The sequence below is a fragment of the Aethina tumida genome, chromosome 5 (genome assembly GCF_024364675.1).
Source record: "Aethina tumida isolate Nest 87 chromosome 5, icAetTumi1.1, whole genome shotgun sequence".
Classification (NCBI taxonomy): Eukaryota; Metazoa; Arthropoda; class Insecta; order Coleoptera; family Nitidulidae; genus Aethina; species Aethina tumida.
Window position 1 is genome coordinate 10,407,475 of NC_065439.1, and position 18,202 is coordinate 10,425,676.

The window sequence follows — 18,202 nt, forward strand, 5'->3', positions numbered from 1 at the left end:
CCCATCCACCTTCAATAAAAAATTCAGCTCGCGGGGGATTATTTTGCAGACCTTCCGGAAAATTATTTCTTTAATTTTCGTACAGGATCAAAAAGTTGAAAAATTGCTGGAATAAGTGTATGTATCTGAAAAGACGCCCTTGAAGGCAACTATATTGAATAATAAAATCAAATTCTATCAAAAAAAGATTTTTTCAATGCTAGCCTACGAACTTTCAGTCCAACTGTTATTTTATATTCCGTAAATCATTAATAGCATTTGTCGAAAAACGTTTATGTGGTATCTTTTGAAAAAAACGTCTGATATGCCGGGTACGTAATCTACATTGTACTTATCTTCATTATTTGCTCTTGGGAATGGGCGGTACCACAACTAAATTAGCCCGGACAGTTTGGAGGTTTGCATTGAAGAAATTGGTGTGATTGCTCAACAGAGTACGGAATTAGAGATGAAAGGAATTGCTGGTGGAGCTGATGTATTAGACAGTGTAACAGATTTGGGTGTTTCTAATATTGTTCTAGGTATTGAGAAAAATTCAATTATTATTCACCTATATCAGGTAAGAAAATTTTGAAATTTTTGTCGAAAAGAGCCAATTTTGATTGTAGAATGAAATAGATCGATGTCCAACAGCACAGTGCAATATTTCGAAACGGTTTCAATAGCACTTGATTAAATAAGCAATAAAAAGATTGAATATAATTTAATAGGTAATAAAAAATGGTAATTATATATTTAGCAATAATTTATAAACTTTATACTACGTATTTTCGATCGGGACCACCAGTTGACCTCAAATGATACTGTAACCGGGCGCTCTCTGCCCTCTATCTCGACAACGGTGCGTCGAATGAAAAAAATGTTTAAAACAAAAGTTGTACAGAAGTTAATTCTCTACAATATTGATATGAAATACAAGTAGCATAAAACCCATAGGAAACGAGATATTTACGAAAAATATGAAAAAAATCGATTTTTGTGAATTTTGACCTCTGACTTTTTAAGTTGCGGCTACCCTATCATGTTTGCATTTTGAGATAAGTTTATGCGAGTTTATATCTGGGTATCTCGATTTTCAAAATATTCACCTAATTTTGACTAAGATGATTGGACTACTAGTGGAGGCGACGGATAGGAAGAGCACACGAAAAACGTTGTTGTTATTGTTCAACAATTATTTTATTAGACACAACAGTAATCTAAAACTTAAAAAACTATAGCTACAAAGAGTATATGTAAGTAAGGATAAAACTACTTCAATTCAAAGACTAAAAACAATTCAAAATAACTATTTATAACTACAACAATTATACAACTATTAATATATGATATGATATAATTCTACTTAGAAAATTTGTTCGTATTTTTTTCAAAATACAACTTGTAAAATATTTCTAGAGAAAATATAATTATTGATAAAACGAATCCAATTCCCAAGACTAAACATGCAAAATAACTATCAACAACGCTGATACTAACAAAATTATTAAGTTTGCCCGTGCAAGTTGTTTTTTTGGTCGATATTTTCAAATACTCCCGATTTTGCACTCCAGTAGATCTCAATCGTTCCAACCTTAAACAAAAAAATCACGAATCCATAAATAATAAACACATCAAACGGTTGATGTATAATAAGTTCTAGAAAATTCATGTCAATGTCTTAGCATTTAAACTGGAAACAATATTGCTTTTGTTATAAAAAAATCGGTTATCCTTGAGGTAAACGACTTACACTTTTTTTCTGATTGTCTTAGATCCTAAGATAAAAAAGCGTGATGTATTCATGTGTTGTAACTGTTTGTTGGACACGATTTTATTTACTGCTCATTTCTCTCTGCAATTAATACGTACCCAACTCTGAAAATTTCCTTATACTCCGAATTTTTCCTCAAAGTTAAACACGGATGAAAAATTTTCTCGTAAATTATTTGTTTCATTCTACAAATTTGTGCTGCAGACAATTTTTCCTTGATAGTTTTATAAGATGACAGTTCCTCCATGTGAAAAGCAAAAAATTCATCACGCATTTTTGTTATACCATCTTCATTGTTGTAGTAATTTGGCTTTTTGCCTTTTGGCACGATTTTTTTTATCGTAAATCGCTTTTCGTACCGTGTCAGATGCAGTCTAAAAAATTATGTGTAATATTTTTTTACCATTTATTTTATACGTACAGAGAAGAGAAACTTTATATAAACAATATCGTGAACACCTAAACTGTTGCACGGCCTTTGTAATAGTGCAACAATATTTGCAGAATACGCTAAATAAATGAACATCAAAGAAATCAACGCCGTAATCAAAGCGAGTTTTCCTGAAACACTTTTCGGTTCGTTTTCCGTTCCTTGTTGAGTAACCAGGCCGACTTCACCAATACAAATATCCCAATAATTGGGTCTGATTAATCTTGAGCCACCTTTTAATCTTCTACTGAAAACTGGATCTTTCCATTCCCACTTGATGTCCACACAAAGTACGAGGTATATGAAAATAACAAGCAGCAAACACACATATCAAACTTCAGTTTCGAATGTGTGTAAATATTTTTAGAATAAGATAGAGGGGGCGAAACAAACCCGAAATATAAGCTAGTTTTGGAGTTAAACGTTGTGTAATCTACATGCAACATTCGCTCTTTCAAAATTAAAAACATGTACCTAAAAGACAATCAAACAATTATAAATTAAGAACATTTTCAGATATTACCTCCAAATTCGAGAGTCCCCCTTTGAAATTCTCCGTACAGTCCGTCAAATTGTTTCGTGGTTTCAGATGATCGCTTTATACTATGTAAAACTGTATTCTTGTTCAGTTGCTGTTGTAGAGTAATCATTTCTTCTGCAGTAAATAAATAAATTCAGTTTTAGAGATAAAAAGATAAATAAACATAAACAGATACATAAACCTTTACCCCAACAAAGATAAGCATGCACACCAGTTGGAAACTTTTGAATCATGATAAAATCCTGCAAAATCATCAAGTTTTCTGTAATATTTTCACAATTTCCGAAACAAAACATCACTACGAAAGCAACTTTATTTAACATGTTTGCTCTACAACTAGGTAAATTCGTGTAACGCGTATTAAGGGATATATTGTAGTTTCTTTACCTGTTCATTAAATTTTAAATTACAGTAATAGAATACTAAACTCCTATATGCGGCAAATTTTTAAACAACAAATTGATATCTAGGTCGAGTACAATAGGCAAATAAAATTTCCATCAAGAGTACAACCAAGCTTGCAAACAACCCGAATAAAAATATTATTATTACAATTTTGCAATGATACCCATTGACACTCACAAAACGACTAATTTTTCCTATACATTTCGGTTTCTGAGGCGTCATATTCATTAATTCCCTTTTGTGTATTCCCAATTCTCTTATCCTGTCAAACCTACAACAAAATACATCAATTTGTAATTCTTACATTAAGAACAAGAATAATGTACGCGACGTTCAGGATTCCTCGCAAGGAAGAATTTAACGGTAGAGTAACATAAGGTTTATCCACGTTCATGAATTTTATATTCTGAATGTCGCACTTTTGATAATCTTGGAAAGTGCGTTCGATAATTGCGTAAGCCGTTGATTCTTCCGTGTGAAAACCGAAAAACTCATCCTGCACTTTCTTCATCCCTTCATCAGCGGTCATAAATGCCCTTTGACCTTTTGGTGCGATTTTTGTCTTATAAATCCCTTGTGATATAGGATCAGATGCGTTCTAAAATATATTAATTTTGTTAAAGATATTAGTGATTGTAGATAAGACTTTGATTTGTATTAAGTTGTTTTAAATATGAACTATACCTTAAAGTAAAAGTGATTGTAGACAATTTCTTCAGCTCCAAGTTGGATGTTACTTTCTAACAAGTCCTTTAAGCTTCTAATATTCTGGCTGCTAGATTGCAACAAAGCAACAAGATATGCCGAATAGGAAGTATAAAGGAATAAAACCATCCCTGATGTGAAAATCACCAAAGTTTTTGTAGAGAAACTTTTAGCATGAAAGGTGATACCTTGTTGAAGTAATATTGATGTTTGCACTTCTGTTACTTGAGAGAAAACTGATTCTTCTTGTTTTATAGTGTGGGTTTTACGGCATATTTTTGTTTCAATTTTTAAAGTGCAATAAAAGCAGATATTAATAACTACGATTAAAAATATGTAAGCAATCCAAGTGTGCGAATCGAAAGGCAGATGATAGATATCTTCAGTTTCAGGAAGAGGGGGATCTCTATATATAAATCGAACATAAGAAGGGGTTGTTACTCTAGTGAAAGTAAAATAATCCATTCTGTCAAGAGTTAAAAACGCAGGAGTACCTGAAAAACAACATTTTGAACATGTCTCTTAGTTCGTAGTTTTTGTTCTTACCACAGATATCAGCAATTCTATTTTGTAAATCCCCTAACGATCCGGAATAGTGAGTCTCGTTTTCTAGTTTGTAACCCCAAGTTTCCCTCCACAAATACTCCTCGGTTGCGTTAAGAATTTCATAAATGTTCTTTATGATGTGATAGCTGGTTCTGCTTATGTTATCCCAATCGAGGTTTCTGGATAACATTAAATTAAGATAATTAATAATAGTTAAGTTTGTTATTTACCTTGTGGTGTTCCAAACTTCAAGAGATTTATTTTTGAGAACGACGTAAGTAGTTATTAGGTTTCTACCCATAAAATTTGACCTGTTTTGGTAAATACCATAAGGTTTTTTAAAGATAAACTTTCCAGATTTCCAAAGAGCAACATCATCTTGAATATAATTTAAATATTCTCTTAATGGTTGATAAATTGAACTTATTTTATAACCACGCTTTATATTTTCAAACAGATATACGTTGCTATTAATGGGAAAGGGATAAGGCAAATTATTCCAGCTTCCAAATATCAGAAAAACGTTCCGTTCATTAAAAACTGTAGAAAAAATCTAAGAGAAAATGTATCTACAATATGTTTCAGTAATTAAAGTTAGTTTCTTACGTTTTCCAATGAAATATTGTTGCATTTAGTGTCGATTACAAAAATATGTTTACCAAAAATGTCAGGATTTGTTATATTTGTCGTGTAGACATTTTTTATGTTCCTTTCTGAAAGATACTTGGAAAATCTTGTTATTACATCTGAAAATAAAATTTTATTATTATTATTTCTTTTTAATAAATTTATTTTGTAATTACGTTTTTCTTCGCATAATGAAAATGTGACAGAAATGCTCTCTGAAAAAAATTGTATAAAATCTTTAATAACTTGTATTTTGTTCTCATCTGCGGCAAAAGTTTTGCTGAAGCAAAACACAAACCAAAACTTGACCAGTAACATTTCTAAATAACACTTGGAAAATGATACTTAAGTGACCATCCTCATTAAACATTTATGCACTTTAACAAACGAACAAACATATTCAGACCACTTTAATCCAATTTCAATGATTTAAATTTATGAAATTCGTGATCGTTTCAATGTCATTGCAGTTTTTCCATCAATAATCATGCGGTTTTGATTAATGTCCTCAATCGAATAAATAATTCAATAGCATTATGCAATATTTATTTTTCATTTAAAGAATAAATGTTGGTTTGTTTGGTGAAATAGAATTATATAATTGGAAATTAGGGTATAAAAAACAAATGTTTGATGGAGAATAAAAATATATTCAAGGTTTAAAAGTTTGCCTGAAACCAGTTTTATTTCATTTTAATCCGCAATAATTGAATTATTATTGAATGACAAAACAAAAACATTATGTTGCGATGTTAAATTTAAATATATAATTTATACAGTGGAATGTTTCACAATCTGGTTCAATATTTAAAATCAAGAAAAATAAATAAATTGATATTGTTGTCAATGTTTGAGTGAAAGTTATATTAAAATATATTGATTCATTATGGTACTAATTTAAATGTTTATCTTTCATCTTCTGAATGAATTTCACCATTTGACTGACGTAATAAAGGGAGATTGATATATTAGCTCAATTTAAACGAAAGTTTATGTATTATATATGAAGTTATTTCAAATACTTTAATGAAACTACAACAGGAAGATAACGTACATTTCCATAGTTTTTTCTAACAAAACTAATTAATTCTTAATAATTTAATGGTATGAACAGAAAGAAGCTAATTTGTTTATAATTAATTGTACAATTATGTTTTATTATGTTGGTGTTTTTTTATGAATCAGATTAATTTTACTCAAATTCGATTCTTTCAAAAGTCTTACTTTAGATATATTTACTGTTGATGTGTAATAATAATTTTATCAAAAGTTAACGACATTAAGATGTTTGAAAAGTTAAATTATTCACCTAAAGCAAAGTTTATCAAAATAGTTTTTTGACTTTTTGATTGTATAATTGGTACTGGTATTAAATATTTGTTTTTTGACTTTTTTAGAAACGAAAAAATGAATAACCAGTTGTAGCATAATTAACATTTCAGTATTAACATGAAATACTAATAAATATTTTGAGGTGCATATGGAATTACCATGTCATTTTTTAAATGGAAAAATATGATTTGGAAATTCTCAGATGCATTAATAAATATTTTTGTTTTCGACAATTTATAAAATGATGAAATTATATTTAAGAGTTGTGTAAATATATATGGTATTTTATGTGAAGTTTAAAAAATTAAGAATGTTAATTAAAGTGTTTAATTAATTAAACATGATGAACACTAGTTATTCATCACAAATATCAGTAATTTAAGTAAAGGCCAAGTTACAACTTAAACTGTTTACCTTGTAAGGTTTATTTCAGATTTTAATGTTTACATAAGATATTTTATAGAACTTTTTAAAGTGTGTATTATTTATTGAGAAATTAATGCTTTCTTTAAATCACTTAATATACTTTCAACTATTTTTATTTTTATATAAAACCATTTCCTAATAGCCTTAAAAGTCGAGTAAACAAAGAAAAGTATAAAATAATTTCAATATCAGTTAATGCGTCACGAAAATTAAATATCCACTAATTTTGACTTTTCCAAGAACGAAATATTTGAAAAAAAAAACATCACTGTAAATTGATTCAGAATAATTTAATGGCATAAATACAAATCAGCAAATTAGTTCCTAATTAAGAACACAGTTATGTTAATAGTTTCGGTGATTTTTTTTTTTTTTTTTTGATGAATCATTAATTTGACGTATATCCAACTGTAAACCCAAAAGTTTTACTAGTAAATTGGAGATATCTATTAATGATGTGTATTTAATAGTTAATTTGATCAAAGTAAATGACATTGTTCAAATTAATAAAATTATTCACCTGGTACGAACCTTTTTATAAAGTTTATCAAAATATTTTTTATTGCTTTAACGATATAATTAGTACTGGATTGAAACATTTGTCTTTTTTTATTTTTTAAGAGATGGAAAATTGAATAAACCAGTTGAAGTATAATTAACAATATGCTGTTTGTTAAAATGTTTAAAAAATTTAACACGATCAACACTAGTTAATTATCACAAATATCAGTAATTTAAGTTTCACTTTAAGGCCAAATGACAACTTAAACTGTTTACCTTGTGAGGATTATTTCAGATTTTTTTATCTGTGTAAAATACTTAATAGGAGTTTTTGAAGTGTATTATTAATCAGAATTTAAGGCTTTATTCAAAGAACTTTCTAAAAAGAATAAAAAATTAATTAAATATAACTTTAATTTACACGTCATATGCTATAATTTAAATTTTCTCTTCAATACAGAACATTCAATGCGTAACAAAAATTAAATAGGCACTAGTTTTGACTTAAAATTATTTCCAAGAACGAATAATTTTCAAATTTCCATTAAAACTTAACTACATTATGATGAAAATAGTATTCAGATTATCGGAAATCCCAACGAGAAGAACATAAACAACCATACAAAAATACCCAGAACGCCGATCAATTAAGAAATAGATCGTATACGAACCACCGTACAAATTTGAATAATTCATGAGCGGCAATAATCCGCAAGTAATAGTAACAAGTAAGATAAAGATAAATCCAGGTGTTTGGGTTCAGGGCCGCCACGCCAACCCAATCCGAGACCTAGTGGGAGACGGCTGACGCCAATAATACCGATTGCCGATCGCTAAGCTCTTCAGTTTGACTTGGTTCTGGGTCCGGAACCAAATTGTCACCATGTTGCTGAAGTCGATCGCGGTTCTCTCTTTGGTCGCCGTCTGCAGCGGTGCCGGCAAACTCGACAACGTTTTTGAATGGAAAGAACTGAGCTTTGCCTGGCCCAGCGAAGGCGCTAAGAACGACGCCATCAAATCCGAAGCCTACGTCGCCGCCAACAATTTGCCACTGGGATTGGACAGATGGAAGGATAAGCTCTTCGTCACTGTGCCCAAGTAAGTTTTTTTCTCCACATTTATAAATTTTGTTTTACTTATAGTATTTTGTGTATTTTAAGTCGCAAGGAGCTTTTATATTATAATAATAAATTAAATATTATGTATTTTTCATAAAATTTTAAATCAATAAATTTATAATTAGTTTTTCGTAATTTAAATAATTATTTCTTAACAAAAAACTCTATTTTATTGCCTATTAAAATTTTAATGTTTAGTAAATATTTATTTAAATATTAACTTATTAAATTAATATTTAATTATCCCTTTCTAATATCCATAAAAGAGTTTATGTTTTTTTTCAATAAACTTAAAATTAGGTTTTCTTTAATTTAATGTTTTAGAGATAATATACTGATATATGATGATAATACTCATTTATTTAAATATTAATATATAAAATTAATATTTATATATTAAGAGGTTTATAATAATTCTTTTCGAAAATATTTTATTTTTCTTTCATTAAATTATTCAATTGTTTTGTTTAATAGCAAAAGCTTCATTATATCAGAAATCAGTTTTAAAATATGTAACTTATTGTTTAATTAATAATAATAATTCTTGTCCAGAACAATTTTAGTTATTTAGTTAAGTACAAATTTTACCTCAATGTATTAAAAACAAAACGATTTTCATTAATTAAACTGAAGCAACAATTATTTAAGCAAAACAACAAATAAATTAATCGATTTATGATCCATGACATGATTAATAGTTTGAAATACTCGCTGACATTGCATGGCAATTAAAAAGTTTGAGTCAAAACCAGTCAACAAAGAATTTGTTGTATAACCATGTCACTCATGAAATGAAGAACATAAACAGGAAGTGTACAATATTTTAACATAATAATTACGGAAGTGTCTTTTATTCGTTAAAAAAGTTATTCCACAATCCGTTGAAAATTATGAAAACCTCCGCATGATCTACCCGAACAAATTCGTAATAAACGTAAACACGCATTAATTTATGCATAAAAACAGATGGCAATGATGATAACAACAAATTACTTCCTTTTAATACTATAATTCATATAAAAGTTTCACTTTCACTCGCTCAAAAAATGATCTGCACCTGAACTTTATGTGAAAACTGATCCATGTAATCGTTGACATTTGCCAATCTGGTTTAAATTAATTAAAGGTCGTTTCTAATTAGTCCATATGATGAAACAGTAAACGGTGATTATAGGAAATAGGTGCGATCAAATTTATGTCTATCCCGAGGAAACGCCATAAAATATTATAATTATTCAACTGCACAATGTCGAAGATTCTAATCGAATACATTTTTGCATAGATGGAAGGCCGGAGTCGCTTCCTCCCTCAACTACGTCAACATAAGCAACCCAAATAAAACTCCGGACCTGATACCATATCCAAGCTGGCAGGCTAATACGATTCCCGCTGGAAAAGACGTAAAAATAGCCGACGATCAAATCGTTTCCACCTTTAGAGTGCGCGTTGATGAATGTGACCGCCTTTGGGTCATGGACACTGGACTCGAAGACATTTTGGGCAACCCAAGACAAGTTTCCAAACCTGCCATCGTCGTTTACGATCTGACCACCGATAAATTGATCAAGAGATATCCTCTCAAGGATTCCGACCTTAAGGAAGACTCATTCTTTGCCAATATCGTAAGTATCGATCACTGTTAATTATTTATGAGTTGGTGTTAGCGTGACCATATATTTTTTTTTAATCCAGTAATTTACAATTACAATTTAAATAATATGGAAGACAATATAGGAACATAATTTATTAAAGGGTTTAAATAGTGAACAAGATCAAGGTTTGATACGACCACAAAGAAACAACGAAACCTTGAAGATTGAATAGGATAATTCATCTAGTACTTACATAATTATCGCCTTTGAATATTAATTTCATGATTACGTTTCGCTGTAATTCATTCTTGTCTATATAAAAAGCATTTACAATAAAAACTTTTTTTTATTTTAGATCGTCGATGTGAACCCTGACAAATGCGACCAAGCCTTCGCTTATTTGCCTGATTTGGGTGGTTATGGAATTGTCGTTTATTCTTGGGAGAAAAACGACTCGTGGAGAGTCAAACACAACTTCTTCCATTTTGATCCATTGAAAGGAGATTTCAACGTTGGTGGCGTAAACTTCCAGTGGACCGACGGAGTTTTCGGACTCGCCCTTGGTCCCAAAGAAGATCACGGGTAAATTGTTTATTGTATTTTATATACCATTGTTCTTACATGTTTTTATTTTTTAGTTATCGTACTTTGTACTTCCATCCTTTAGCCAGCACTAAAGAGTTCTCAGTTTCGACTCAAGTACTCCAGAATCAAACTCTGGCTACCGACCCACATTCTTACCATTTGTACACCGTAAGTATCTTTTTCAAACACATACAGATGATGATACGTCATCCATGAGTTTAAAGATATATTTAAAAGAATTAAGTCGCATAATTATCAAACTATATAATAATAATGCCATGCATATGGACTTTTTAAAACTTAAAATAATTAAAAACAGTTTTATTTATTTGTACCATTTTTGAAACACTCTGAAAAAGAAATGTAAATAAAAGTAGACTGATTAAAAAAATTATGTTTTAACAGATTGAAGGTGACAAAGGCGATTTGACCCAATCATCGGCGTCAGACTTCGATGAGAAGTCGAACGTGCTCTTCTTGACACAACTGAACAGGGATGGAGTGGCTTGCTGGAACCCACGACGTAAACTGAACTCGGAAAATCTTGAACTTGTCGCCGAAGATAAAGATCAGCTTATCTTCACCAACGACTTAAAGATAGACCGTGAAAGAAACCTTTGGATTCTGTCAGATAGGATGCCTGCCTTCATATATCGCGGTTTGGATCCCAACCAAGTGAACTACAGGATTTTCAAAATTAAGGTTGACGACATTATTGCCGGAACTAAATGCGTCGCCTAAATTTTTATTATTTATCACCTATACTAGGTTTAGTTTTATATTGTAAATTTTAGATGAGTGAAATTCACTGAATATTTAAATTTTTTACAATTATTAAAGGTGTTTTAATTAAATTAATACCACGATTAGAAGATAAACCCTTTATCGACATATAAAAAAGATAAACATCTCATAAATAAAAAAGCTGTGAATAAATAACGAAAACACGTGTTCGTGTACTATAAAGACGAACACGAGAACATTGCAATTGCGGGATCTTCCGTCTCGTAAGTGATCAAAACATCCCTGAACTTGTCGAGCAATTGCAACAACTGACTCCTTCTCAGGTTCTCCAGGTACATGATTTCCTCTATGTGATGGTTTCCTTGGAAATATTCTTTGCGACACAGGTTCGCGAAGAGCTGCAAATCTTCAGGATTATTGGTCGCAGGAATCTGAAACAGACAACCAAACAATATGTTGTTTTTCTTCATCCAATGAACTAATACTTTAAAAACAGAAGAGCGTTCCTCGTCGGAAAAGTCCAATAACAGTTCTTCTTGATAATCTTGTTTATCATCATCGGCGGAGATGTAACTCAGATTTTCTCCACTAAAACCCAATTGTCAAATAACAAATATAAGAGCGTCCCGTAATCTTACTTGTAGTTTTTTAGCACAAATTCTGGTGCTTCGGAAATCGTGCTCGCCCCACTTTCAGACTCTGCTCTGGAATTTTCTGATTGAGATGGTTGATACGAGGTGGATAAAATGGTACTGTTTCTCGGCGACGGTGACTTTATTTGCTTCTTTTTGTGTCCCCTGCAGGAATAACTACAAGCCATGACAATAATTTAAAAAATCGGTGTTATACTTACTTAATTTGTAGCCCGTTTTCAGTGGGCATGTATTGAATGTAAGTGTGCAGCTGTAGTAGTAAATGGTGTTGCAACATCCAGATTATAGTTTGAACAAGCTGCGACTGTTGCGAGGGATGACATAAAGGATTACATTTTTGTCCCAGTGACATTGGCAGCGAAAAATCGCTGATAATTCTAGCCAAATTTAAACCAGAAAATGTTTCGTTGAATTTTTCCACAAGGGGCGAGTTCAAATGTATCGGCGCATTTGGCGAAATGACGTACTTATTCGTCGAACAAATTGGAAAAATAATCGTTGCTTTTGCCCAGTAAACCAAATGAGCAGTAAGTTCAAAAACCTAAAACTGTCATTATAATAGCAATTTAACAATTTTTTAATCTTACATGAGCTAGGGTTAATTCAGCATCAGCTGCTAGTGTCTGAAGGTTTTTCAAAGGTGAATAGTTGGATAAGAGGCGAATTAGAGATGGTGAACCATCAAGGGGTGTGAAATCGTTCATATGTTGTGCAGGGTAAAGCATCAACAAACTATGGTATGGCCTTAAAGCTTTCAAACACTTATCTATGTCCTCTGGTTCAACAATTTTCCCTCTCAAATGCCACTGATGAACCTAAATATTTAAAACAATATGTTGTAAATAATTTAATGTATAGGAATAATTAAATCACTACTTTTTGTGGTAGGCAAAAACTTAAAGGGATCCACTTGTTAATCCTAATATTAACCAACCCAGTTGAACATAGATCATCATACATTTTTTTTATATTCATGGCAAGTGTGCACTTTTCCAAAATGATTTGGAAGGCTGAGCTTGTGTTGTTCGTATCCCCATCGTCGTGGGCAGATGTCATTGTTTGCGTCTGATCTGATATGTAACCGCAACGTTTCTCTTCATGTTTTATCGCTATACCGATCCGTTTGCTCAAATCATGGTAACATTTTACTACAAAAATTGTATTATATCTGTATTATAAATACTAATTTAATGGATGTACAGCAATAAGAAAATTTTATTATAATTACCAACAGAATGGCTGGCGAGAGCCTGTAATGCAAACACAATATTAATTAGCATAATCCCAGAATCATCTTGTTGTTGCTGCTGCGCCTTTTTCTTCAATTGTAACAGAGTAGGGTGACTAACAAATCGAACATCATTAACCTTAAGTTCAAACTTTCGGTCACACAATTCCATCTTGACTGCAAACAATGAAGATAGAACTTCATCAGTGAAACCAGCCAAGTTGCCCTTGTTCATATTAGAACATGGTTGTGCAGGGGATTGTAACAAATCTTCCACAACTGGAAGTGTGTATGGATTTTTTCTTCTGGTATTTGATGGTTCACTGTTTTCTTGTGTTTGAAATGGGTATCGAAAGAGAAGTCTGTCACCTTTGCTGTCTGATTTTACAAGGATAATACTTAAAGGATTCACTTCCATTTTTAGTTAATTGTTTTTTTTACATTCTTTGTTTTTGTTTATAAAATACGATTGTTGTGTTTATTTAACGTCATACCTAACCTAAAAACATGACAACTAATCTGATGTCTTAAACTTATTAATAATTAAAAAAAAGTATATGTAAGTGTCTAAAAGAATAAATTATATTTCATATTTATTAACTGAATACGCAAAAAAATTGTAACAATATTGAATGAGTAAATGTGATTTATAAATTTTTAATTCGGTACAATGATATTTTGAAATTTTGAGAATTTTAAATTTTTAATATTTGATTAAACGCTGTATAATTTTATAAAAAAGGCCACTGATATTTATTTGCTTTTTAAATATGCTTATGAAGATTAAAATATTAAAATTTCAACAAATTATTCAACCGACGATGACAACACTGAAATATTACTGTAACTTGACATCTCATTCATTTCACTTCCTAAAGGAAGGATGATAAGACAACAGAAAAAAGGTAAAGTTAATAATTACATTTTGTTAATAATTAAATCATATTGAACGTGTCGAAATGATTCCAGGTAGTTAACTGGCAAAGCGAATTATTTGGACACATTGTTCATCAATAATTCAATTTCCTCTAATAATTTAAAAGTAAATAAATAAAAGTTTTTAACGCAATTTTCTACTTTTTTAACTAGTAACAATTTAATATATTTCAATAAATCTCTCTCAGACATAAAAGTAAAAAAGAAATGTAAGTTTTTATATAATTAGTAAAATTCTTAGAACTAGTGTCAATTCATATTATTTGTTTATCTGATTGAGTTTAATTTTATTACTATTCTTTTTTATAAATCTCATTTGAAAAATTAATAAACAATATTTTTAGATGCAATACAATATTAGAATATTATGTATTTAAATTGTATTTGATGACACTGGGAAAATAAAACACAATTTTTTATTATATTTTATTCATTTTTCATAATATAATCACAAATATAATTTCACTCCAGTTCATCATCATTTATCAAAGAGAAGCTACAATATTATTAAATCTACTAAATCCGTTAAACAAACTGGAGTGAATACTGATCTGGGTATTATTTCTCGTTAAACAGAAGAAATACTATTGGTATTTTTAAAAAGTATTTTTTTAATTTAAATGTGCAATAAATACTTGTAGTGAACATAAATCAGTTTTCTTGGCACAGACAAACGCTTCTCTTGAGACAACCCCAAGAAATTTCGCGACACGAATGATTGTTTAATTAAAAAAAAATAATAATAATAAACAAATAACACATTACAAAAAACAAGTTAAAAAACACTAAACATAATATCAATATTTACAAGGAGAACTCAAATGAAAACAAAAACGTAAAATGTACAAATGATAAAAACTTAAAATCGACGCGGGACGCAACATCTACTTTTTTCTGTGCCTCATGATCATCTCTCTTTTGCGCGTGTCTGCGTTCCTCAGCACGTCCGCGTACGATTGCTCCAGTTTCCTGAGCTTGTGCAGATCCTGGGACGCCGAACTGGGTTTGAACTCGATCACTCCCTTCCCACTGCCCTGACTGGGCGTGGGAGAGGGCAGATTCCTCGGTGCAGATCTTGTAAAATGTAGAGTGTTGCCGTTCCAATTCGTCTCCAGACTGTCCAGACTCGCGTTCTTCATTTCCCTGCGTCTACGACCCGAGTTGGGACGGCTCGAATAGTTGATTTTGGGGCTGCCAATTATATGAGTAACCGGGGAGTCTGAGCGGTCGAGGAATTTGTTTTTGCGGCGCGACGACGACCGTTTTCTACCCTCGCAGATGTAGTCGTTCTGTTGGCGCACCAGTGGTCTGAGTACTCTTTCGTTGCTCGTGTTAGCTGGCGTTTCCGGTTCGGGGATCGGTTCGTTTTGGCTCTGGATTATATTCTCGATCACCGTTGTGGGTTCGTTTTGGGACGTTGACATTTCCGACATGGTCGAGGAGAGGATGCTTTGCGTGTCATCGTCTGGGAAATCTGGAAGTTGATCGTTGGAAGGTGTGACGGGAGGTACTTTCGGCACATTTTTCACCGGTGTTAAATCGTCTAACTGGGGCAGTTTCTCTTCCTCGTCTTTCGTTTCGGCCGCTCGTTTCAAAACCGTAAAGATTTCCTTGAACAGTTTTTGATACTCGGGCCTGGATCTGAATCTGGTTTCTATGGGGTTCGCGTCGTCGTAGATGGTGAACTTGCAATCGTCTCCGTCTCCGATTGTGCACAGGAACGAGCCGACCTTCCCTTCAGTCTGTGTCGCTTTATTGCTAGTTTCGTCTGAGAAGCCGGATGAACTAGTCTCAGCTTCGCTAAAATCAGTGGGAGTGTGGGACACAGTTTTTCTGGTCTTTTTGTGTTGTTGCACTCCTTCAGGTTGGAGACTGTCCCCGTGCCCGCTTTCTTCGTCCGTGTCTTTTGTGGATAAGGTGTTGAACTCACCGGAAGTGGGGATGTCTTCTTGTAACGAAGTACGGATGGGCTGACGATGTACTTCAACCAGTGCTTCGTATTTTTCTACCAGCACTTTGTAGGGGTTTTCTTTTTTGGTGCTGGGCGATGAGTGAACCATTGGGGAGGATTGTGGGACCGCCGGCGAACCCTAAAACAGAGATAACGAACAGTTTATACAGTTTTAAATGATAGATTTATGAGAGAGTGTTAGGTTTATCTGTAAAAGGTTCCCAGTGCACCAGATTATTTTAGTACTACCAGAATAATAAATTTAATTTGTATTTTTGTTGTTTTCGATTGTTTCCCAAACTATTATTATATTTGAATATGTTATTAATAACATTTTACTTATAAAAATATTTTATGTTTGAAAAATTAAATCTAAATAGTTTAAGAATTTACAACATTCAGTTCTTTTAAATATTTAGAAAAATTCGTAACTAAAAATACTTACCTATATAAAAAGAGAAATAATTATGGGAGTTAATTTTTGGCAATAAAATTTCTAACAGATACTTGAAAATAAGAGTTACAAGCAACAAAAATTGTATACAAATGTTTGTACTCACCTAAACAGTCCATGAACAAAAGTCAAGCTTCTATTTTAATAGAAGTTGGACTTTTGTAATTTTGTAAACTTTTAACTGACTAATAAAAGAAATGTGTAAAAGATTCTGTTAAAAAAAAAGCACAGCACTAAACAAAAATAACAAATTTATTTCAACAACAATACAAAATATTAAGCGATAAAAAAGATAAATTTTAAACAAGCTAAAGCTGATCTGTTACATTGTTACTCTAGTAGGTTTCGTTGTGGCTTTCAATTCAAACAAGTACGGATAAATAAAGTGAGAAATATAATCATAATCATAAACCACAACGAAATCACAAAATTATGTTTTTAATTAAATTTAATTGAACCCGCTGTAAAAATTAATATTTACAATAATTACAAAAAATAACCTAGTAAGTATATTAAATACCTAATTCACCATCACAGCCCTTTTGTAGTTATTGTTTGTGCGTAATAATGAACGCATTATCAAGATTGTTATATATGTATATTATTAATTAATTAATGTTTTGTGTCAATATTAATTTTTGGTACATACCTTCGTTGACTTTCGGAGTTTTTTGGGGAAGGAAGAGGAACGAATATCTCTACAATTTTTTATGTTAAAAAATGAGGATTTCTATTCCATAAACAAAGACATTTTATTTTTTTATGTATTAGTGTGTACTTTGATTAAAGTGTTTGAAGATGTTTGTAATCAATTTAGAAAGAGGTCTTTTGTCAAAAAATGGTATAATTTATCAGCAACTGTGAGAAAATGGCACAACTTTTATCCTAAAAATGTTATTTGAACTCGAACCAGAAATATAGACCTCAACGTAAACTTTAACGTTTATCAATGTAGTTTGTTTTTGGCACAATATTGCAAAAATACGAATGGGATTTTGAAGGGACGGCACAGAAGGGGGATGAGGTAGATGTCTTTTAGGTAGAGGCACAAGTCAACAAATACTGATAATAGAGTCGCTGTGGGCGATATCCATGTGTCAGACATATCCCTACGGAGTATGTCCTCCAAGGATCTGTCCTGGGAAAACAAACAAACACAGCAGCTAAAACATGCACTGCACGTGCACAAACGAAACCCCAGCACATTTTGGTACGGGGCTTCGTCCGTGTAACACAATAAGTACAATTCGTTTCATAAACCAGGAAAACCAGCCCATAAAACAGGACAGTTGCCTTAACAAAACCAGCCAGAAAGTGAGTAACAAAGATACACATAAAAACAAAAAATAAGAAAGGAGAAGAAGAAGTAAAGGCATGCACGCGCACCAAGCCTAGACACAATGACCACCTGAGGCAAAAAAGAGGCGTGCGTGTTCAGAAGTAGCATTGTTCTAGGCTGAGGAAGCCCAGGTGTCGGACAAGCATGGTTTTCAAGCGGCTCACCTGCACCTCCATGTAGAATGAGCTGCGGTACTGGGACTCGTTCATCAGTGCTTCGAGCATGCTTGAGTCGTCGTCCTCCGGTATGCTCGAGCTCGCGTCCACGTTGCGCAGGCACCGCGCACACATTTGCCCTTGTCTGCAACAACGACAGCGATCAATTTTCTCATTAATT

The 18,202-nt window shown here is 32.0% G+C and overlaps 3 protein-coding genes across 8 annotated transcripts in view; 1 reads left to right on the forward strand and 2 right to left on the reverse strand.

The window, feature by feature from the left end:
• Positions 1-8,110: 8,110 nt before the first annotated feature.
• On the forward strand, positions 8,111-11,400 carry LOC109595963 (protein yellow). Its single transcript, XM_020011405.2, has 5 exons — positions 8,111-8,364; positions 9,667-10,006; positions 10,332-10,558; positions 10,615-10,729; positions 10,967-11,400. Exons 1-5 carry the CDS (start codon positions 8,150-8,152, stop codon positions 11,300-11,302), a joined length of 1,233 nt encoding a protein of 410 aa, XP_019866964.1. The 5' UTR covers positions 8,111-8,149; the 3' UTR covers positions 11,303-11,400.
• A 27-nt stretch (positions 11,401-11,427) lies between these two features.
• LOC109595952 (GATOR complex protein NPRL3) lies at positions 11,428-13,685 on the reverse strand. Of its 2 annotated transcripts, none has more exons than XM_020011391.2 (7): positions 13,187-13,685; positions 12,835-13,106; positions 12,546-12,773; positions 12,159-12,499; positions 11,944-12,102; positions 11,791-11,893; positions 11,428-11,736 (listed from the first exon to the last, which is right to left on the reverse strand). In XM_020011391.2, exons 1-7 carry the CDS (start codon positions 13,602-13,604, stop codon positions 11,521-11,523), a joined length of 1,737 nt encoding a protein of 578 aa, XP_019866950.2. In that variant the 5' UTR covers positions 13,605-13,685; the 3' UTR covers positions 11,428-11,520. The 2 variants fall into 2 exon arrangements, with proteins under 2 accessions (XP_019866950.2, XP_049823172.1); XM_049967215.1 differs by having other exon boundaries at positions 11,944-12,114.
• A 1,028-nt stretch (positions 13,686-14,713) lies between these two features.
• The window catches only part of LOC109595970 (cerebellar degeneration-related protein 2-like), a 64,098-nt gene continuing 60,609 nt past the window's right edge, over positions 14,714-18,202 (reverse strand). For all 5 annotated transcript variants that reach the window (XM_049967170.1, XM_049967172.1, XM_020011416.2 and 2 more), the window contains exons 5-6: positions 18,031-18,166; positions 14,714-16,212 (exon numbers count right to left, since the gene is read on the reverse strand). In XM_049967170.1, coding sequence (XP_049823127.1) covers positions 15,007-16,212; positions 18,031-18,166 — 1,342 coding nt within the window. In that variant the 3' untranslated portion in view covers positions 14,714-15,006. The remainder of the gene's footprint in view (positions 16,213-18,030; positions 18,167-18,202) is intronic.

Coding starts and splice junctions, on each gene's coding strand:
- LOC109595963 (XM_020011405.2), top strand. CDS start 8,150: ATGTTGCTGAAGTCGATCGCGGTTCTCTCTTTGGTCGCCGTCTGCAGC. Junction 10,559..10,614: donor GGTCCCAAAGAAGATCACGG/GTAAATTGTTTA, acceptor TTTATTTTTTAG/TTATCGTACTTTGTACTTCC. Junction 10,730..10,966: donor ATTCTTACCATTTGTACACC/GTAAGTATCTTT, acceptor ATGTTTTAACAG/ATTGAAGGTGACAAAGGCGA.
- LOC109595952 (XM_049967215.1), bottom strand. CDS start 13,604: ATGGAAGTGAATCCTTTAAGTATTATCCTTGTAAAATCAGACAGCAAA. Junction 11,894..11,943: donor TTTGTGCTAAAAAACTACAA/GTAAGATTACGG, acceptor ATTGGGTTTTAG/TGGAGAAAATCTGAGTTACA. Junction 11,737..11,790: donor AACGCTCTTCTGTTTTTAAA/GTATTAGTTCAT, acceptor TGTCTGTTTCAG/ATTCCTGCGACCAATAATCC.